Source organism: Phodopus roborovskii, unplaced genomic scaffold (assembly GCF_943737965.1).
Source record: "Phodopus roborovskii unplaced genomic scaffold, PHOROB, whole genome shotgun sequence".
Lineage (NCBI taxonomy): Eukaryota > Metazoa > Chordata > Mammalia > Rodentia > Cricetidae > Phodopus > Phodopus roborovskii.
Window position 1 is genome coordinate 9850672 of NW_026126651.1, and position 22923 is coordinate 9873594.

The 22923-nt window shown below is 41.1% G+C and overlaps 1 protein-coding gene across 2 annotated transcripts in view; it reads left to right on the plus strand.

The window, feature by feature from the left end:
- The window catches only part of Gabrb3 (gamma-aminobutyric acid type A receptor subunit beta3), a 216218-nt gene that overhangs the window by 157481 nt on the left and 35814 nt on the right, over positions 1-22923 (plus strand). For both annotated transcript variants that reach the window (XM_051174324.1, XM_051174323.1), the window contains exon 4: positions 6626-6846. In XM_051174324.1, coding sequence (XP_051030281.1) covers positions 6626-6846 — 221 coding nt within the window. The remainder of the gene's footprint in view (positions 1-6625; positions 6847-22923) is intronic.

Consider the following 22923-nt stretch of genomic DNA (forward strand, 5'->3'; position numbering starts at 1 on the left):
GAGCAGGTGGCAGTTAAAGAAAGAATCATGTGAAACTTGTCTGCTCTGTAAGCTTGGAGAGTTTTATGCAGAGAAGAGACCCTGAGTTGATAATGCTATCCATTTCCATGTTGCTGTGCTAACACAACGGCTCGTGTTTGGATTTATTACACATTTTCTCTTTCGCGAAAGTTCATGCAGACAGTGTGGAGGTCCATTATCCAGCAATTCTGGATCAGCACAGTGTCTGACATTTCAGAGCTTGCCAAGCCAGCATTCTACACCTGGTCCTCCTGTTTCCAAAGAGCAGGTGTCTTGTGGCACGACCTCTGCTCCTTTGCCTGTTGAGATTTTGGTTGTGTAACTTACCTCCTTCACTCACACGCTGCACTTAAGAGTGTAAGTGAAGTGCGCATTAGTTAGTTTTCTTGTGGCCACAACAAAATGCCTGACAAAGAAATGTACAGAAGGGAGGGTGTACTTTGGCTCACTGTTTGAGGATATGCTCTATTGTGGCAGAGAATCTTGAAGTAAAGGTCACATTGTGTCCACTGCTAAAACAAAGGGAGAGATGAATTCTTGTACTTGACTCCCTTTCTTCCTTTTGTTAGTTCTAAGACCCGACCTAGAGAGTAGTGACACACACATACAGGGTGTGCCTTTCCTTTTAACCTGACATAGAAACTCTACCACAGCCATACCCAGATGTTTGTCTCTTAGGTAATACAGATCCTGTCAAGTTGACCTTATTAACCATCACAACTCTACGCCATGTCAAGCTGAAGCTCTAGATCATTTTCAAGTCCCAGTTTTCCACCCCTTGTCAAAACCATCTTATAGTCAAAATGCATTTCATCTAACTTGAAAAGTCCCTATAGTCTTTAAGATTCCTGACACGTTTCAAAAGTGTATGTGTGTACGTTCCCACGAGCTTGGTTCAGCTGTCTCTACATTTCCCCTTCATGATCTTACCTCCCTTGCTCATTTACTCTCTCATCCCTCTCTTTGACTGGATTCCCGGAGCTCACCTTGGTACTTAGTTGTGGATCTCTTCACCTGGTTCCATCAATTACTAGAAGAAGGCTCTATGATGATAGTTGGGGTATGAGTCCATTCCCTTTAATGAAATGCAATGCTCAGTTTTAATGTAGGGGAAAGGGCTTGGTCTTCTCTTAATGGGCCAGGCTTTGTTGACTCCACATGGGAGCCCTTACCCTTTGGGAGGAATGGATTGGGAGATAGACCAGGGGGAGGTAATGGGTGACAGGAGGAAGGGTTGGAGGGAGAACTTTGGCTTGAATGCAAAATGAAGTCAAAATAAATAAATAAAAAGTATATTGCAGAGTCTCTTTCTGGGACTCAGGCACTTTCTTAACACTAAGTCTTTATAACATAAAATCAGACAATGGCACAGAATAAATGTTCTCTTTGCAAAACAGAGAAATGAGGACATAGCAAAGAATTATCAGACCTAAGCAGTACCCAAACCAAGAAGAGCAAATATGAAATCCTTCAGCTCAGTGTTTGGCATCTGGAGCTCCTAATGGAACCATCTGAGGTCCAAAGGACTTGAGTAGCCTCACCCTCCAGCTCTGCAATCCTGTAACATATATAACCTCTTCCTTAGGTCAGCTCTACTGCTTGCATCCAACAACCCTCAGCCAACATCCCACCCTATACTTTCCACTGAAACAACATGTGCTTTTCCTTTACAGCTCAAGCAATTGACCCCGACGCCCTGCTTCTATGGATTTGACTTCGATAGTCTTCTAGAAACTTGGTTTAAGCCTCCATCCCTGCTTTTGTTTTGTTTTGGGTTTTAGGTAGGGTCTCATTATGTAGTCCTGCTGCTTCACTGACCATGAACCCCCCCCCATAGAAACCAGACTAGCCCCAAATTCTCAAATGTCTACCTGCCTCTGCATCTCAAGTGCTAGAATTAGATGAGCACCGCCGTGTCTGGCTTTCATTCTTCCATTTCTTGTGTATGTATAAATAATACCACATGGACTACCTGCCAGGGCTGGTCTTGTCTTGAGATGTAACCTGGCCTGCTTGGCCCACAGTTTATTTGCCTCTTTTGGCCCTTTATACTGACACAGGGGCACACTTCCATAGGTGGCTATTTTTGAACAGGGAAGCCTTCAGGAGCTTTCTCAGTTTAGACTCTCCCCTTTTGATGAATTTTGACTTTCACATGAGATATTCTTCAATGTGTGGAGTTCTGTCCTCAAGAGTACCTTTCCAGCTGTCCCAGTGCAGAGAAGGCAGCTAGCTGGTCCATGGTGGGGCTCATCTCCTTAACAGCAACTGTTTTCTCCTCGTTCTTCTTGTCTGAAACTTCAAAGTCCTCCCTGCCAGAGGGCACACCTTTCTTATCATTTTGTTTCACTAGTTGCTATCGTTCATTGCGCACCTGAAAAAGAATAGTGAGCAGTGGATGACTCAGCCTGAATGCTGAGTCCACCAAGCCATTGATCCATTACTTTGTATTCAACTTCACTCGAGCTTGACACAATGGCTGAGAACATTCATATTCTTTGCCAGAGTATAACCTAAATGGCCCCTGGCCCAGTTCTTAGTAGAGTCTGTATTCCCCTGTGAATCCTCTTGAGCTCATCCTCTACTCTCTCAGAATCCCCATCAGAATGGGTCACTCACTTCTGTTTATAGTTTTCTAAGGGTTTTCTAGCTCAGTGTTCCAAGTTCCCGCATTCTTCCCACAGACCAGATCCAAAGATTTACAAACCACCTGATCAGGTTCATAAGAGCCCAACTTCTTTTTTGTGTTGAAACATAATATTTGTATTAGTTTGCTGAGCATTTCATACCTGCAAACAATGTATTTTGATTTGTTCATATTCTTATCTCCTCCAGTGTCTTTGCAAATCTGTGCCTTTTTAAAAATAACCCCATGAGTTCAATTTGTCCTTTCTGTAGACTAATGAAGGTGAGTATGACCACTAGAGTGTGGGCCACTTAACAAAAACATACTATTTTTCTATGATGAAAAAGTATTTTTTTTCTCATATCAAAATACCCGATAAAATCCTCTTGAGGAAGAAAAGGTTCATTTTGGTTCACAATTTGAGCACCTAGTACCTAATGACAGCCATAGCTTGGTGGCAAGAGTATTTAAATAACTCTGCTCATCTCAATTTTTTTTTATTTTTATTTGGCTTAGAATCACACATACTCATGGAAAGATGCTATCCATATTTATTTATTAACTTCTAAAAATTATTTAATCATAGCTTTAGGTGGCACAGAAGCCCTCAGAATTAAGAATTCAAGACAAGATTCAATGAGCAATACAAGTGTTAAAAAAAAAAAAAAAAGTAAGGAACAGCTATATAGATGCATGATTGGACAAGAAGGGTATGCTGTAATGGAATAACTCCAAAAGAAAATGCCTCACAAGCCCAATCTATTCTGATTCATGTTGTCTTCCCTGTGGTAGGACTTCTCCCTCCCTAGTGGGGCACAAGCCCTCTGGAATGAGAGTCTACAACTGCCTTAGTTAGGCTTTCTATTCTAGTGACCGGACACCATAATCAAAGCAACTTGGAGGGGAAAAGATTTATTTCAGCCTAGAATTTCATGGAAGGAATTCCAGGCAGGAATTCAAAGCAGGAACCTAGAAGTAGGAAGGGAAGCTGAGGAATGCTGCTTTCTGGCTTGTTTCCCATGGCTTTCTCAGCCTGCTTTCTTATACCCCCAGGACCACATGTCCAGGGACCGCATCACCCACAGCAGGATGGGCCTTCCCACATTAATCACCAATCAAGAAAGTGGCCTACAGACTCACCTGTAGGCCAATCATACAGAGGTATTTTCTCATTGAAAGGCCCCTCTTCCCAGATATGTCTAGTCTTGCTTCAAGTTGACAAAACCCAACCAGCACAGTGACCTACTACTCTCTTTATGGTCAGACGGAAAAGTACCAAGGGAGCAAAGGGTTAGAAAAAACACTCTAGTTGGGCTGACTCTGGGAGGAAAGTGTTCTTGTTCCTATGAACCACCTTAGCCAAGAGGAACCCTAGTGTTTAAGACTCACTGCAGAGGGAAAATTTGGGGGTGGCAAGAGTAGGTCAGGAAGGCTTTGGTGCTGAGACTGGCTTCAAGACCTCTCAATGCCTTGTCATTCAAAGTCCTTCCACCACAAAGACCCACACTTTGGGTGATGTTCTCTGAGCTGCACCATCCCAGACTTCACCTGGGGGCCACTCTGCCTTCTTTGTATGGCTATTATTGCTCTCTGACACTTCTCCTTTACAGCAATACCCATGACTTTCAGAGTTCTCCTTGAAGACCTGCTTGGCAATTTCCTAAATTATATATATATACATATATATATATATATATGTGTGTGTGTACGATATATACATATACATATATATAGTATATGCATATGTGATAGATATATGTGTGTATACATGTGTGTATGCAGGTGCATACATGTGCTAGGGGCCAGAGGGCAGCATCAGATGTCTCCCTCTATTTTTCTCCTCCACTTTATTCTTTGAGACAAGATCTCTTATAGACCCCGGAGCTCACCTATTCATCCAGAGTGTGCTAGCCATATTTAGAGCAGGTTGTTCCACTTCAGCCAATCCAATCTAGAAACTCCCTTACATAATACCCAGAGCTTTGTTTCCTAGGTGATGTAGATCCTGTCAAGTTGGCAATGTTTCCCATCACAAGATGCTCAGGCGTGGGAAATCCAACGTATTAGGAGATGGCTGTCAGGGAAAGAGTAATAAAAGGAGGGACACACCACACCATGGGGCCCACATAAGAACATCCCAGTATGAGTCGAGAGGCAGAAAGAGAAGGTCCCCTCTAAGTAGAGGCCTTTAATGTTGTTCCCATTAAGAGAAAAGGTAATGGTAAACATCCCAGAATTGTTTAACTTAGGTAGTTGCAAGGCTCTTAACTATAGAGGCTCTTCCCAGTCATTTAGCGCCTAGATGTAGGCCACTAAGCTATTGTGAATTGTTAGCTGCTGTGTACAAGCATCATAAAGGAAGTGCTAGGGTTGGACTCTGGATCCATTGGCTTGGATATAAAAGGTGTGCTAATCCTCCTGCTAGCCCTGGAAGATGTCCACTCTGTGTAATAACTGGGTGATCCTGGAGGGTCAGTAGGACCCCAGATGTCAAAGCATACAAACACTAAGACACTTGGTTTAAAGTACTTGGTTGTCACCCTGTCACATGAAAATATGTTGGTATTCACTTTATAATGCTCTCATTCCAGCCTCTGCTCCTCAGCCACCTGGGTGTTCTTTTAAGAAATTCCTACTTCTCAGGTCCTCCCTCTTCATTAAAATTCAGATAAAAACCTAAGACTCTAGCATACATGGTTTTGCCTTCTTTCCTCTTTTTTTTTTTTTTTAAGGCCATTGGTTATGCAGGAGCCTCACACATCACACATTCATTCTAGGCATGCATTCTGACCCTGAGCTGTATTTTCATTCCATAATTTATATTTTGTCTAGAGTTGGTCAGTACACATGAGCTTTCTTGAAAGCTCTTGCTGGGAACATCTGGAGAGGACAGGTTGATATCCGTGTTTTGCCATTTTTAAGCACTTTTAAGTATCACTTATGAGTTTAAATGAGACAAACTATACAGCACGGGGAATTGCCAGGTAAGGTAGTGGCTCATATTAGCCTGTGTTCTTAAGCTGGCTTGCCCCTCACCTTTTACTGCCTACAAAATGAGCATGGTTACAGACCTGACCAACTGGAATTTGGACTTTGCTGCTGTGGAACCTATCATCACGCCTTCAAGTTTCCAGCTCATTCCTTCAACAACAGGGTCCAGAATGTCCCATGACTATCACTACATTTTCTGATGTCTACATCTATGCGCCTTTATGCAATTCACATATCCTACTTTTTCTGTTGGGCATTTGGGGTGCCTTCACGCCCCCCCCAACTGAATTAACTGTTTTGCCAATAACCACAACAAAAACAAAAAGTACTTTATAGTTCCCTGAGCGGGCATTTGCTGATTTTGTTGGTTGCCCGAGATACTGTGGTGGTTTCCTCGAATGTCCCATTGTGGCTCAGGCATCTGTGCTCCCCATGTAATCATGTTATCTGCAGGTGAGTTTATGACCTAGTTAATGCATTATAGTAATGGAGAGCTGAGAGGGAAAGAACACGTGAAAGTCAGGGCACAGAGCCCTCCCACAGGCCACTTTATCTCCAGTGGATGTTTGTGGGAGGCCTGTATATTTATAGCCTTTGCAAGGGCAGAAGAGATAGTTTTATAGATAGAGTTCTTCCATGCTGTTTGGTTAAAACGCTGTGGGGAAATGTGTACTGAGGGAGCCAACTAAGTTCCCTGTCAGCCATCTGATTTTGCAATAATGGCTTATCTTTTGTTTCTGTAGGGTTGCCTCAAAATACAACCTGTCTAGTGCCCTTCACTAAGTAAAGCAAAAATTTCCTATGTATGTCACACATCTCTCCTTATATTGTGCTTATTAAACTCAGTACTTGCATTCCCAGGGAGGTGTCCACGGTTTTTGCCCATTACAGGACATGGGATTCAGCCTGGATTTGTCATTGCATGCAGGAGTTACACCTGTGTTGAGCGCAGACTAATTTTCTTTCTTTTCTTTCTCTTCCTCCCAGGATTATACCTTAACTATGTATTTCCAACAATATTGGAGAGATAAAAGGCTCGCCTATTCTGGGATACCTCTCAACCTCACGCTTGACAATCGAGTGGCTGACCAGCTCTGGGTGCCCGACACATATTTCTTAAATGACAAAAAGTCATTTGTGCATGGAGTGACAGTGAAAAACCGAATGATCCGCCTCCACCCAGATGGGACAGTGCTGTATGGGCTCAGGTCTGTCTGCTCCGCGGGGCTGCTGTAGGGGCTCAGGTCTGTCTGCTCCGCGGGGCCAGTTTTGAAGCTATGTGGTACACTGGCATTGAGTTTCTCACTTAAGATGATTATAGTAAGTGAGAACATGCCCTTAAGTTAATTGGTAAATATCCATGAAACACTCTGAGCTTTACAGGGAGGAAAAATCTCATCACTCTCGATTTGGGGCATTACTGTTACTATAAATAGTCACACTGCAATTGCAAAGTAGCCTTCTTGTGTAGTTTGTATAGAATTGGGTTGCCATATCTGAGAACACAGACTCCCATATCATAAAGCATAAAGACCTGTAATTAATATTGCCCTGACATTCAAGAGGCTTAAATAGGTTTTTTTTTTCCCCAAAACTAGCTGCACTACTTAGAAGGTGTCTACTGTACAGATTTAAGGTATAGTCTCAGCGGCACTCTGCTGAAGCAGTGCCACTGGTATTTATGGAGACAAGTGAGACCCTTACACATGAGGTAGAGATCTCTCCAGAGCTTAAGATGTAGTCATTCACCTGAAAACCATGCCATCTCTTGAGCTACACAGAGGAGGCTCAGCATTTCCCTTGACTGGGAATGACCTGATCTTCCTATGATGCTCCATTCTGTTGTTTTATAATCGTATCTTAACAATTTGCTGAATGATATTCTTTTTTATTATTTATTTTTCTTATTTTACATACCAATCTCAGTTCCCTCTCCCTCCCATTCCCCCTGCAGCCACCCTCCCATCCCATACATACCCCCCACTCCACGGGGAGGGTGATGCCTTCCAGGAGGGGTCAACAAAATCTGTCAAGTCATTTGGAGTAGGCACTAGGCCCTCCCTCCTGCCTCTAGGCTAAGGGAGCATCCCTCCATGGGGAATGTGCTCCCAAAGTCCTTTCGTGCACCTGTCTGAGGTCCCTTAGACTGCCCAGGCCTTCTAGCTGAGACTCATGTTCAGGGGATCTGAGTTGGTCCCATGCTGGATTCCCAGCTATCAGTCTGGGGGCAAATTAGCTCCTCCATGTTCAGGTCAGCTGTCTCTGGGTTTTTGCAGCCTGGTCTTGTTCTCCCTACTGAAGTCCTCCATGTCTGCATGGACTTTACAATGATATTGGTTCTGTGCCGTTCTTGTTTGGTATGGACGTGCGTATGTGCCAGTCTAACTTCCTTGATGCCATGGACTAGAAGTAGCCTTGAGGCCTTCTAGGAGTGTTTCACAGTTTTGAATGGCGAATATGTGGATCTCTTGGAGAAAGACCTATCTCAGGTCATTGGGAGTCCAAACCCTTTTCAGAAGACTCCAATAGCTGAAAGTAAAACCCAAACCAAATATGTTGAAATCTACATCCTGTGACTTGTAGAGTCTCTAGATTGAGTAGAGGAGATTGTTTACCTTAGCCTTAAATAGAAAATGTTGAATGCCTTTTTCAACCAACCACAGTGTGTAGCAAACTGGAATTTCTGACAAATCAGACCTTTCTAAATATAAGGGAATAATGGCACATGTCAATAAAATGTGGTGATAATTCACCAAAGTCTACCCTGATGTTTCTGTGGCCGGGTTTAGTATTTTATATTTTTGTTCCACAATGAGACCCTTGGTTTTGTCATAAGAGGTTCTCATAGTATGCTGATCTCACTAGAAGAGTAACTACCAAGAAATGGACATGGAAAGCTCTCCACTTACCTCACCATAGTAGAGACATGTGTTCATGCCATACCTTCATCCATGTTTGTGTACAGGAGTGTAGGTACCTGTGTTCATATCTGTGTGTCCATGTGGATGTATGTCTTTAATGGAGGGAAGCTGGGAGCAAATAACAATGAAAATCTCTGACATTTTGACTTTTTTTAAAAAACAAAACACACTTTGGGTTCTCTTCCTTTTAATTTTTTTTATTCTTCATTTAAAACATATTATTCTTGTGGACTCTTTTTTATTTTGTATGTATATATTTTGGATATACATTCATTCATAGAGGGTAGAAGACTACCTTAAGGAATTTTTTCTCTTCTTGCACCATGTGGGTTACCAGAATTGAACTCAGGTTTCAGGCTTGCTGGCTAGTTAGGGTCATTCCACATGAGTTCTCCTGCTGGCCCTGCAGTCTTTATTTTTGTGGCAGAAGTGGACTATATCAGTTTGCCTTTGTTAAAATCAAAGGACCTTCACTTTGGCCAGTAAAGTCATGTAACATGAGTGCAAGTGCTGTAATAAGTCTACACATTTCATTCCAAGGTGTTAAATTCCATACTCCCCCCCCCCAAAAAAAAGGTAAGAGTGAAAACAGAAAGAAAAACAACTAAAAAAATAACTTAATATTTTCTGTAATTGTACCTACAAATTAAGCACTACTGTAATAATAAGTCAATGGGACCTTTCGTAATAGCCTTGGCACAACAATATAAAATTAATCACATTGGTTAACTCTCCATCAGTCACCTGCAATCAGGAAGCTGATTCCCATGCAGCCTCCCCTCCCCCCTCCAGGTGTGGTTGCCTCATGCTTCTCATTCTTTATTGAGAATTTCTGTAATGCTTCTTCAGATTTCTGTGGGCCTACACAAATCGCCATAAGTGCAGACAGATCCGAATATTCCATGTATATACAGTGTCTTCACTGTTGGCTTCTGGCTTCTTAGAAGTTCGCTAGCCTACGCATTTCTACCTTGATGTTTAAAACAGTATATCTTCATAGAGTTTAACTTGTGCTTTTGAAAAAAAAGCACATCAATAATTAAAGATGCTGATTACTGTTTAACGTTCACATATATGTGCATTCATCCTGTGCCAGTCTATGGCGTATTTTCCAGTCTTTCATATAAAAATGCACATAGTGTTTCTCTATAAAAATAAGACACAGATGCTCTTGTTGGTGTCAGTCTTCACCCTGTCCTCTGCCCTTCATTGTTTTATTCTTACACTTACTGAATCATAGTAGGAACATAGCAAGCCAGAGCTATACCAATATCTCAAGCCTGGATTATACACTGCATCTTTTGGTAAATAAGATCAAATGTTCCTTGGCTTGAGGTTAACTAGGAGCTGTGGATTCTGCTGATAGCTAGCACCGTAACAAGGCTCCTGGGAAAAGAGCAAAATTCAAAATCCAAAGTCAGTTTTCTCCTCAATACCTTTTGCTTTCACATGGAAACATCAGAAAGCTGGAACTGACCCTCTACATCAGTGATGTCTGTACTGTGTGTGGGAATGGAGGAGACAGTCACCAGCCAAACTCCCCAGACTTCTGGCTTGCTGTCCCTGTCCTCACGATGTGCTGCTGTGGAAATCCCTCCCAGAAGAGGGCATGTTCCTCCTGGTTGCAGATGTAAACTGAAATGAGTGCACCTGAAACGTGCAGCTGAATTCCCCATTGTTGGACACTGAGCTCTTTCTTCACCCCAGCTGTTGCCAATACCGTTGGTCAACCACTACTTGGAGACTCTGGGTGTCTCTTCTATTACACATAGCCATGATGCTCCAGAATCAAGGGGGCCTCTGCATTTTCAGGAAAAGATGAAGCTCTTTGGCTAAATATCAGAGGAGACATATATTAGTGCCTCAGTTCAGCCTTGTTCTGGGAAAGCATTGATCTTTCATTCTCCTGATATACAGGTCCACAACTTCTCAAGTACAATAATGCTCTACTGATAGTGAAAGGTCAGTGGCTCTGAGAACTGTGTCTTCCAACTGTTCTAGAGCCTCCAACTCAAGCTCTGCATGCGTGAGATCCTTAGTGGTCACTGACTTGGGTACAACTGACCACAATGGTAGACTAAGCCTGTGGTACTGGGCCAGCTTCCTATGATGCTAGTGGATCTCTGGATGAGGCGCATGCACCTTTTAAAGTTTCCTTTGGGCACTCCTTAAATATTTAACCTCTTTGGTGGTGAGTAAACTTGAAATTTCCTTTTAAGAATTTACAGCCAGCAGTTTTGAAATATACAGTACACTCTTATTCTCCCATGCTGTGCAGTAGATCTTAAAAATACTCTTCGTTTCTGAGCTTTTGTATCATTTTACTGTTATCGCCTTCTTCCTTTTTCTCCAGTCTGAGTCAATCCCCCATCCTCTATCTACTTATGTGTTTGATTGGATTAGATATTACATACACATCACAACAGTCTGTTTTTCTGTGCCTGGCATATTTGGTGTAGTTTAATATTTTCCATTTACATCCATGTTCTCACAGAGGACAGAACCTATATTGTTATTAACTAGATAGTGTAGCACTGTTTATACCACACTTTCTTTTCTGCTAGTGTATTGGTGGGTGGTTTGGTTGATCCCATAATTTTATAATTGTAAGCAATGTTGCACTCAGCATGGGAGTATAGATATATCTTTGACAAACTGACTTAAAATCTTTGGGGCAAAAATTTGGAATTGCTAGGTCATTTTTTGTTTTCTTTTTTTAGTGATTGAAAAAAAAAACCCCTTTATACCACTTTCTAATGGCTATGCTAATTTACATTCCCACCAACAGAGAACAGGGTAGTCTTTTCTTCCTGTCCTGGCTAATACTTGTTCCTGATTTCCATGGTAGACACCTTTATATGTGTGTAATGGTGTTTTACTGTGCTGTGAACTTATGATCAGTGATTCTGATAATTCATATTTGTTGGCCATGTATTTGCCTTATTTGGAGAAATGTCTCCTTGAAATGAGTGTAAACAATCCTTAAAAGTGCTTTCTCCTAAGTTTTCTGGCTTTTAATAATCTGACATCTGTTAAAACTCATGATGTGTAGAAATTTCCAAAAAATATATGAACCAATTTATTGAAATTTCCTAAGGAATTACACATTAGAGAGTTAGTAGTGTGGAGTCTGCACATGTGTGTGTGTGCTGTGTGTTGCAAACAGTCTATTAAATATGCTAGAGTGCGTTTTGATGTCGTCCGATATCTTTTGTGTTTTGGTTTTATTAATCAAGAAGATTTCTCTTTCTGCATGCCCTGTAATAGATCATATGATATAGGGTTACTTATTCATAAGAAGGTCAATATTATTTTAAATATTCACATGCAAATATATCTTTCATGTGGAAATATTTGGGGCAGACTTTTCTCTCTCTTTTTAATTAGTTCTTTGAGATTTTGTACAATGTGTTTTGATCATATTTATTTATTCCTGAAACTTCTTCCAAGTGTATCTCCTTTTCCTATACCCACCCAACTTTTGTGTCTTTAAAAAAAACAGTCAAGTCCAATTTGTGCTACCCATAAATTCCTAGTAGTGTGGCCTTCAACCTAACGGGCTACACTCTTAAAGAAAACTGATGGTCTCTCTCCCGGCAGCTAAAAATTGCCAACAACGCCTCAGGCAGGTTGAGACTTCATTGCCACCTCTCCTCTCAATGATGAAGTTTTGTCTGGCATCCAGAAATCACTGTTTGATTGCAGTTACCCATGTCCTCTGTAGTTTACAATTTTTCCATTTCCTATTCCACAGTGATTCCTGAGATTTTGGAGGAGGGTTATGATATAAGTGTCCCATTCAGGGCTGAAAATCTAGCCACCTTTTATTTTCTGGACCTTGATCTCTGTGTTAATCTCCACCTATTACAAAAAAAAAAAAAAAAAAAAAAAAGAAAGAAAGAAGCTTCTCTAATGAGGCTTGAGAGGCGACTTCATCTATAACAATCTATAACAGCATCTCTAATGAGGATTGAGTGGTACCTTAATCTACAGGAAGAATATGTCACTAAGAGTCAGATTAATACTATGCCTATTTAGGAGAATAAAAATGAGGGCCTATGACCTGTTTGATCCCAGGTTCTTACTCTGATAATTATACCAGGCACAAGTTTCTTCTTGTGGAGTTGGCCTTAAATTCACAATATAATTGCTTTATCCCATGATGTTCTTGCCATTACTATAGCAGTGGGTATATTTGGCAGAGATGTCATTATTGTAGCTTGCAGTGTTTACAACTGGGAAAGATCCATGATTACTTTTATGCTCTGGTGGTATGCATAGCATCTTTCAGCACTATGAAAGCTAGCCAATGGAGATGGAAGCTTCCAGGTGAGTACCAGCTTGATTTCTCCATGTTCTATGACTCCATATATTTGGTGGGTTAAAAAATGAGAACACGTTCAGGAGGGTAACCAATAGCGCTGGATAACCTGTGAAGTTGTGGCCTAAGGGAACACTTCCACCTGCGAAGGAGGAAGCTCATTCCAGACACTAGGCTCTTTGTTAGTCTGTGGATCTGTGGTTTCCAGTAAGTACATTGTTGCTCTGTTATAATGTAACACCAGTTTAAGTCATATGAGTGTGTGTGTGTGTGTGTGTGTGTGTGTGTGTGTGTGTGTATGAGAGAGAGAGAGAGAGAGAGAGAGAGTGCGTGTTCATGTGTGTATGTTAGGAAGCTCCTACAATTGTAGATTCCTATTTTTTCAAAAGGTCTTTGATGTTATTTATCCTTCCCCACATTCTCTCCTTTACTCTATCTCCCACTCAAAGCCTAATTTAAGCCTTCTTGTTACGCCATCCCTTTTGCTGCATTAGATCGCTGTGTTTCATCTCCTTTGAAGTCACTCCCTATGGCCCCTTATTGGTTTCCTCGGCATTTATGGGTATTCAAAAAGAAATACACATATGTGACAAATCAAATCTAGCATCCATAGATAGGAGAAAACATGGGATGTTAGTTTTTCTGGCCCTAACTTACCTCATGCAGACTAATGCTTCCCAGCTCTATCTATTTCCTGAGAATTTGATAATTTTGTTTTTCTTAGCAACCAGATAGCATCCAGCAGTGACAATACATCCCATTTTCATTATCCATTCATCAGCTGATGGACTCCAAGGCTGCTTTCATTTCTTGGGTATTACGAGAATAGGGATGGACATAGATGAGCAGGTATTTCTACAGCAGGGGATGGAGTCCTTTGGGAACATGTCCAAGAGTGGTACAGCTGGATCATGTAGCAGATCTTTTCCTCTCATTTTGAGAAACCATTTATCTCCGTTGTGTCCACACCAAGTTACACTCTCACCATCGGTGAGAAAATGTTCCCTTTTCCCCACATGACAGCATTTGCTGATATATTTGATCTTAGACATTCCGTTTGGGGTAAGATAAAATCTCCAGAATCTTTTATTTGGATGTTCCTGATGCATGAGGATGGTGAACATTTTCCCATAATATTTTTCAGCCATTTACATTTCATCTTTTTGAGAGCTCTATGTTCAGTTCCATGCCCCATTTTAGTTAGTCAGGATGTTTTAGTTTTGTTTGTTTTTTGATGTTTAGATTCTAGAGTTTATATATATATATATATATATATATATATATATATATATATATATACATACATACACACACACACACACACACACACACACACACACACACACACACTTTAGATACTAGTCTCTATGGCATGTATAGCTCGTAAATTGTCTTTTTTTCACCATTCTGTAAGCTGATGATTTGCTTGGATGATGGTGTCATTTGCTGCACAGACACTTTTTGTTTTTATGAGGTCCCATTTTCTAAGTATGGTTTTGATGCCTGCACTATCAAGGTCCTGTTTAGAAAGTTTCTTCCTGTGCCAAGGAGTCTGGTTACATTTCCTACTTTGTTCTCTGTCAGACTCAGGTTGTCAGCTCTTTGGTTAAGACCATTTGGAGTTGAGTTTTGTGAAGGTTGAAAGATTAAATAAGTATTCAGTTTTATTCTTCTATGGGGTAGTTATTCACTTTGACATGTACCATATTCTTTGAGGAGGCTGTTTCCCCCCACACACTCACACATGTGTATTTGTGGTCTCTTTATCAAAAATCGTGTAGCTTTAGGAATGTGGGCTTATATGGTTCTATTCCATTGTTCAGTGAGTCTGTTTTAGGTCACTGTCATTCTGTTCCTATTGCTATAACTCTATAGTTATATATATAGTTATATAACTATACATATAGTTATATATATATCTTGAAACATGAGATGGTGTGTGTGTGTGTATGTGTGTGCCAAAATTATATTTAATTCCATCCTAAATGCCTATCAGAAAATCTTGTGAACATCTCTGCCCTAAGGAATCTGTTCCAACACATTAAAATGATGAAATCATTTTCCTTCAAGGTTTAGGAACAGCCTCAATACTCATTCCACACTGGGCATAATGTAGGTTCAACCTTTTGCCTGTTTTATCTTGTTTTTCAAATGGCTGCTGTAGAGTTACTCAGAATATCCTCTTTTTACAAACCACATACCATTTGCATTTCTCTACCGTGTTTATGGTCTCTTCATGTATTCTTGTCTGTCTTGAAATTCATGTGTCTTTAGGAAAATGTTTTAGTTTGAATTTTCTAATCAATTATTACCATGAAGACAATATTGCCTTATTACAACCTTGGTTATTTTTTGAAGTGTCCCAATACTTATTTCAATTTTTGAAGCTGCAATTCCACTCCTACAGTTCCAGGACTCAGGAGGCAGGAACAGTGCTGCTTCTGTAACTTACAGGACAGCCTAGGCTACAGAGGAAATGACTGCTTTATTTTAGAGTCTAAGCTTTGATAATCTCCGCTCTGTTTTCATGAACACCCTCCTATCTCCACAGATTATTCTGTTAGGGATTGGCAGTGGGAGAATAGAGACTAAACTCCTCCAGGATCTTGTTCCCTGTAGAAACATGGAGACCAATAGAAGCTCTCTGAGGCAACTTAGTTCCGTATCAGAAACAGAAACCCATGGTACATAGCCACAGCCCAAATACATAACTGAGAAAAAACATATTCAGCAGGAAGATTTGGGTAGTGTTTACATGCTGGTTCTCAAATGCTGACAGCATGGCATCCTGTTTCCTAGTTCTTCCCTAAAATCAGAGGAAGGAGATAAGTTATCAAGTTATATACCAAACTGTTTGTGAAATACTTGCAGGACTGAAGCGTGGAGCACTCTGTTCTGTATGATTCAGAATGTAGCCAAGGAAAGAGATTGGCCCTGCTTGTAGAAGCCAAAAATTGACAGTGATGCTCAGATGTCCTTACTGAGGACATGAAGTAAACCAGGAAAAGCACAAAGTAAGAGCTGGAAAAATGAGAAAAGTAGAAAAATAAAGTATTCCTATAGATAAGAGAATTTAAAATTGATAATCATTTATATGGAAGGTGCATGCTCCTGAAAGCCCCGAGAAATCCTCCGTTTTGTTTAGGACTGTTGTCTTGGTACAAAGCAAGCCTAAGGGCATGGCTGCAGCATGCTCCATTTCCTAGACTGTCTGCAAAGACAGAGAGAAGGTGACAAGAAATGATCTGATTTTCATACTATAATCAAATTCCAGCATAAGGCCTACAAAGCAGGAGAAAAATAGGTTTACCTCAAAGGAACAAAAATGAATCGACAGCTACTTAGACATCAATCTGTTAGATGAAACTTTAAACCACCTATCTTAACAACCCAGATAAGAGGAAAGGCAAACAAAGAGCTGAGGAAATCGATGAATATATGTGAGTGAAATGCACAAAATCCACCAAGAAATAGAAATTATCAAAAGAAATCACACAGAAATTCTGAGTACTATTGGAATAGTAATTAAAGTGTGTAATTTACTAACAGGGTTCAGCCGTAGATTTGAACACAGAAAAGAAAGACTACATAGACTCGAAACTGTGACTGTTAAAGTTGTTGAGTCTAAGGGACAGGAAATAGGAATAAAGAAGAAGAGTCAACAGAATCCAATAAATTTGTGAGAGAACAATATTAAATCAAAATTTATAGGAATCCTAGGAGGGGTGTGTGTGTGTGTGTGTGTGTGTGTGTGTGTGTGTGTGTGTGTGTGTGTTTTCAAGAGAGACAGAGAAAGAGAGAGGGAGAAAGGGAGAAACTTTTGAAGAGAAGATGGCTGGAAGCATCACCAATTTGATAGTTGATATAAATGTACAAATCCAGACATCTCAGTGAACTCAGGTAGGGATAAAAGCAGAGAGATCTATGAGATGCATTATGAACAAAATTTCAAAATTGAAATACAGAGACAATCTTGACAGCATCAAGAGAAAAGGACCCATCCTAGATACAGGATTTTTAAAAAGATTGCATGCCCATTTGTCACCAGAAACACTGATGTCAAAAACCAACTGGATAATAATTATATATGCTAGGAAAGAAAAGCTGTCTGCATATAATGTATGTGTGAAAACACAGAAGGAATTAAGATTCTCCCAGACAAATAAATCCTGAGAAGGTTTAATGGATCTGATTTAAATGGAGTGTTCAAGTGAGTGTTCAAGTTTAAGGGAAAGGATACTGGACATTAATGCTAAGGCATATGAACCTGTCCAGAAATGACGAACGAAAACCAGTGTTACTAAATGATTTGTAACTCCAGTTTTGAACTTCTATTCCCTAGAAGACTTAAATGATGCCGACTTTGAAGGCTGAGGTGGGAAAATCACAAAGCTTGCCCATGTGATAGCAAGGTCTGGGCTAGCTTCTCTCATTACTAATTGCTTCAACTGTAAATGGGTTGAACCAACCAAAAGCTAAAGAGTGTCTAGGAATAATTCAGGATCTAATTATACATTCTCCACAAAAAGTAATCTGCATGCACAGACCTACACAGACATCTCAATAAAGATCAGAGTCAAGATCTACAACAGAAGTGAAAGGGTGAGCATCTGTGTTTCATACAAACGGTAGCCAAAGAAGACAAGACGTGAGGTCATGGTGTTGGTCTAAGAGCAAACCAACTCTAAGTCAAAAACCGTGGCACGAGGCCAAGCACTAGACATTGATTGAAGAGCCACCAGGAAGACATAAGGACCATGGACATATTAATGAAAACCCAGAGTGACGAAGCAAAGTGTCACAAACAGGGAAGGAGAAGTATCAACCATGCCAGTTCTCCATGCTGAGTTCTGAGAGTAATTTATCCAGATAGACCACATGCTGAACGGGTGAATCTTATCACATCAGTGACCTTCAGGGGCCGAAATAGCCGGAGGTGGCCGCCAAGGTCTACAGCTGGAAGGGCAAGGCGATAGAGTGAAGTGTATTAGAATAGAAGAGCAGCAATACTACACAGAAGTGTCTGAAGCCTTTCCCGAGGGCGCCCTCCTCATGGCCCCAGAATCACACTGAGATTTTTCTTTAGTCATTTACTAGGCTGCTTCAGATTTTCAGTCCCCCTGCCCCCCTGGGGGCCTAGAGAGTTGGGATTTCTTGCCGCGTGATTTATGAAAACGTTTGTGTTAGGACAGAAGGCAGCGAGGTGAAAGTCTCTGTGCTATCATTGCAGGTTTCCCTGTTTGAGCTTTGCAAAAAATATGGTGGCACACTTGGGTCATGTCAGACAGGAAGCCAAGTGTGAGCTTAAATGCTCATGGGGGGTGGGGGGGGGCTGTTCATGAATAAAAGTGTGTTTCCACTAATGGTGGATGTGTTTTTCAGTGTCTTACAAGATAAGTAAGATCATCGATCCACCTTTTTGTAATGGAGTAGAACCAAAACTGAGGTTTTGTAAAGGCCAACGTGCTGGTAAACTTTTATCTAGGTTGACAAGGAAAAAGACAAAAGACTCAAATAACTCAAGTCGGGTGTTTTTAAAGATGGGGCTCCCCTAACAATTATTTACAAGCAAGAGGAACATAACAAGTTCATGTGCTATAAAATTATAAAAATTGGATTAAATGAAAACATTTTTTTAGAAACATAAAACCTACCAAAATGATATCGTGCAAAGAATAGGAAATACTAATTTCTCAAAGTGAAAGGTCCATACCGGATGGCTTCACTGGTCCATTCTACCAAACACTGAAAAAGTGAAATGAACACTAGTTAATTAAAGTATTCTCAAAATACAGAAGAGGAGGAGGACACTTCCTCCCTTCTCAATTGTTCTGAGGCCAGCGGAATGGCTGTATCAAAGCCAGCGCAAAGGGCTGCAGGGGAAGTTGGCAGATAGCATCCCTTATGAATACTCATGCAAAAACCAACAACGTATTAACCAACCAAAACCAGCAACATAATTTCACATGAAAAATCAGTGTAATACACTGCACAAATAAAATGAAGAAAACAACACACATGATCATTTCAATTCAAGCAGACCAAACCTGACAAAATGTAACACATTTTTCATGACTAAAAAAAAAAGAAAAGAAAAAACTTGCCATGCACAAGGAATAAACTTGATTAGGTGACTTTATTGTGTACGAAACACATAAGATCTTAACAGTGAAAGACTGAAAATTTTCCCTAAAGTCGAGAATAAGACACTCATGTCGCTGTTACTAAAGTATGAAAGAATGGCATAAACTTACTCGTTCAAAGACAAAATGGCCATGTGTAAAAGTCAAAGGATTGTACAATTACTCCAGTCTATTACAGCAAAAGCACAAATTCAGCAAAATTGTGGAGAACAAAATGATCAGGTAGAAGCCAGCAGTATTACTGTGTAATCACAAATGGTCTTAAAAGGGAGGTAAGATCCCATCCTTCCTTCCCTCAAGCCAGATGGCTGAACCCACGAAGAACCAGCTGACCTGAGCTCACAGGAGTTCATGGATGTTGAAACAAGTCAGGGAGCCTGCATGGAGCCAACCAAGGCCCTCTGCACGTAGCTCTTAGTAAGTCTAACACAGAACTGGACCTCTCATTGGGATTTAGCTGGCTTTTGGTACTCTGTTCCCATGCTGGATTACCAGGCCCCACCTCAAAGTAAGGGGAGGAACTAGGTTCTGCCTCAACTTGATGTGCTTTGCTTTGGGCAAGCCCATGAGAGGCCCTGCCCTTTCTGAACGGAGATGGAGGAGGAGTAGATGTGGAGTTGGGTGAATGGGAAAGAGGAGGGGATGGAAAGACAGGAGGGAGGGGAAACTGGTATGTAAAATAAATGAAGAAAAAAATGTTACTTAAATTTAGAAGAGATGAGAAAAAAGGGAGAGGTTAAAAAAAAAAAAAAAACAGATCCATTCAGATCATCACAAGACAAAAACTTAGTGTTTGTTTTTTAAATGAAGTTTAAACATTTTGTTTAATTGAGTATAAAGGTGTGTGTGTGTGTGTGTGTGTGAGAGAGAGAGAGAGAGAGAGACAGAGAGAGAGAGAGAGAGAGAGGGAGAGAGAGAGAGAGAGAGGTGGTGGTGAGGGGGTATGCGGGCAAATGAATTCAGTTACCTGCAAAGCTCGGAGGTGTTGGATGCCCTGAAGATGGATGGAGTGCTGGGAAACTCTGGTCCTCTGTAAAGGCAGTATGCACTTTGAACTGGTGAACCATCTCTCCAGCTCCAAAGCTATATCCCAGGCTACTCTCAACTCTTGTGTGATCCTTCTGCCTCTACCTCTCCTTCGTTATCCTCCAGGCGTGGTCCACCACAACCTTCATGTTTGCTCTTTAACATGTTTTCTCTAGGTGGCCTAGAATGACCTCAGAGTTTCAGTCTTTCTGCCCCACATTCCTGACCACTGGGATTACAGACATGCTGTCACAATACAGAGACATTTTTAGTTATAGACGGAAAGACCTGGACACTAAAAACTATGAAATGTTTTTAAGAGTTTGAAGAAGATGTAACTGAAAAATACATGTTGTACATTGGATAGAAATATGTATTGTTAGATAACAATACTGCCCCAGCCATCTCCACATTCAGCATGAGCCCTATCAAAATTCAATAGCATTATATTTACAGGAATAGAAAGTCCTAGTATAATTCCCCATGGGACCTCAAGTGCTTACAGCCTTTAAAAAGAAGCAGGATGGAAGTCTTACAGAGTCTGATTTTAAAATTTGCCACAGAACTATGATAATCAAAACAAACCAATTGCCATAAGGACACACAGTGTCCAGTGAAATAGAATGCTTTCTATTTCAGAAATAAATCTTGACATATGTGGAACTATTTTAAATTTATTTTTTATTATGTTATGGGGGGCATTTTTTACTGCATGTTTCTCCATATCCCATTTGCATAACCTGCATAAGGGGGCTAAAAGAGGATGTTGGATACTCTGGTATTAGAGTTAACGACAGCCTTGAGCTACCATGTAGGTGCTGGAAATTGAACACTAGGTTTACTGCAAGAACAAGTACTCTTAACTGCTGAGCCCTTTCTCCAACTCCATGAAATGAATTTTGACAAGGATCCCAACGGTTTTTCATGGGAGAGTAGGAAGTCTTCCTAAGAAATGACGCTGGGAAATACTGGAAAACATATGCGAAGGGGTGACTCTAGAACCACAGAAGTCAACTCAATGGATACAAATTTTAAAAGTTAAAACTATACAAATCTCAGAATAAAATAGGAATAAAATGTGTGCATGATATTAGACATGGCACTGAATTTTGGTTATGGCACTAAAGGCTCAAGCAAGAGGAAAAAACGAAACAGAGATGTTGGGTAACTGCAATGTTCAAGGAAATTTGGGCATCAAAGGACACAGAAAACAGACAAGCAGCCCTCAAGCACTATAGTTAGAGCAAAACAGTGAGGATAGTGTTCTTTTATACTTACCCCCAGGTGTCCTAATCAGATCAAGATAGTAGGAGCAACACTAAGTGCCTTTCACATCCTTTCAAACTTTTCTGCCATTTCTCTAGAGGGCTGAGCCTGGCGTATTCACCCCTCCCCCAAGAATTCCTTGGTCTTGGGTCCTGGGTAGCTACTTTCCTGGCAGGGAGTTGAGGGACACTATGCTCTTCATTGTGCCTTTCAGCACAATGCTGGTTTGGTCCTTTGTGTAGCTCTGCCCTCAGATCATTTCCAAATGCATAGGAGAGAAGTTAGCCTGTCTCCTCCTGCAGAGGTGGATAAAGGCACTGTCTCTGTTGCTTCGTTACAGAAACAGATGCCTATGTTTTAGAAAAATACTCCACTAAGGAGCAGTTACCAACTGCTGCATCACTGCAGCATAACAGGTAACTAGAAACTTTAATGCACATGGGAAGTGGTGTGCAGCGCTCAGTTTTCTGGGGAATTAACAAGTATGTTTGCTGGCCTTGGCTAGCTCCCCCACAGGCTGAGTATGAGTGGTCACCAGCTAGCCCACTGGGTTGGACTCTGAAAAGTTAGTGCACCTCATTCCTGTCCCTGTGTCAATTCTCCTGGACCAGTGGGTTCACCTGGCATAGCTTTCTCATGTAAGAGGAAGGGGCAAACAAAATCAGTTACTCTTGTGACTACCAACCTGTCCCATCTACTACCCACCAGACAAAGGAAGTTACAGGCTTGATCTATAGTTGAGAGATGACAGAGACTGCCTCTCTAGTGAGGCTCATCTAGGGTGTGGGGCCAGAGCTACAACAGACTCAGTTTGCCATGGTGATTTTCCCAGTGACATCCTCAAGGAATCTCCATAGAAAAAAGCTTTAGACATCCCTGTAAATTTATTTCCCTATATACTTTATAAAACACAACAAAATGTTGGATAACTGAATCATTGGCTTAGGCTCTCTGACCTCTACATTTCTCCGTAAGGTTTTGCTTAAGAAGAATGTGTGGATAGGTGCTCAATCTAAGCTCCTGAACTCCTAAACCTCCAAAAATGACAGTTGCCTCTATTACCTAAATCAGCTGGCTTTGAGATAGTCCGGAATGTAGATCAGTGAGAAATGACATAGGCAGCTGAAAAGGATTGGAAGTAGTGGTTACCTGGAGATCAACAGCTGGCATGTGGTGCTGCCTTGGCTACAGACAGGCTACAGAGATCCTTGTCCGAGTTCTGGAACACTTGTGCAGATATGTTGCTGGTTCTGTTGCTGTGACGAGGTTGAAATCAGATCCAAAGGTGTGTTACACTGTGGTCTTCATTGAGCTGAAGCTGTCAAGCTCGTGGTGGGCAATACAATGGACTCTGCAGGGTTTCCTTCTTCAACAAATAATTCCCAGCAGTTACTTGATCTTGGAAACAGGGCACACCTGAGACTCTTGAACAGCGAGCCACTCTTGAAAACTGAACCCACAGCAATTCAAGGGGCCCAGGGCTCTTCCCAAGAGTGCTTGATTTCCCAAGAGTGGGCAGGTATTCCCTGCTGACTCATGTCCATCACCTCAAAACCCAGAAGATCCAGGATAGCTTTCTCTGCCAACAATCCCAACCTACGTTGGTCC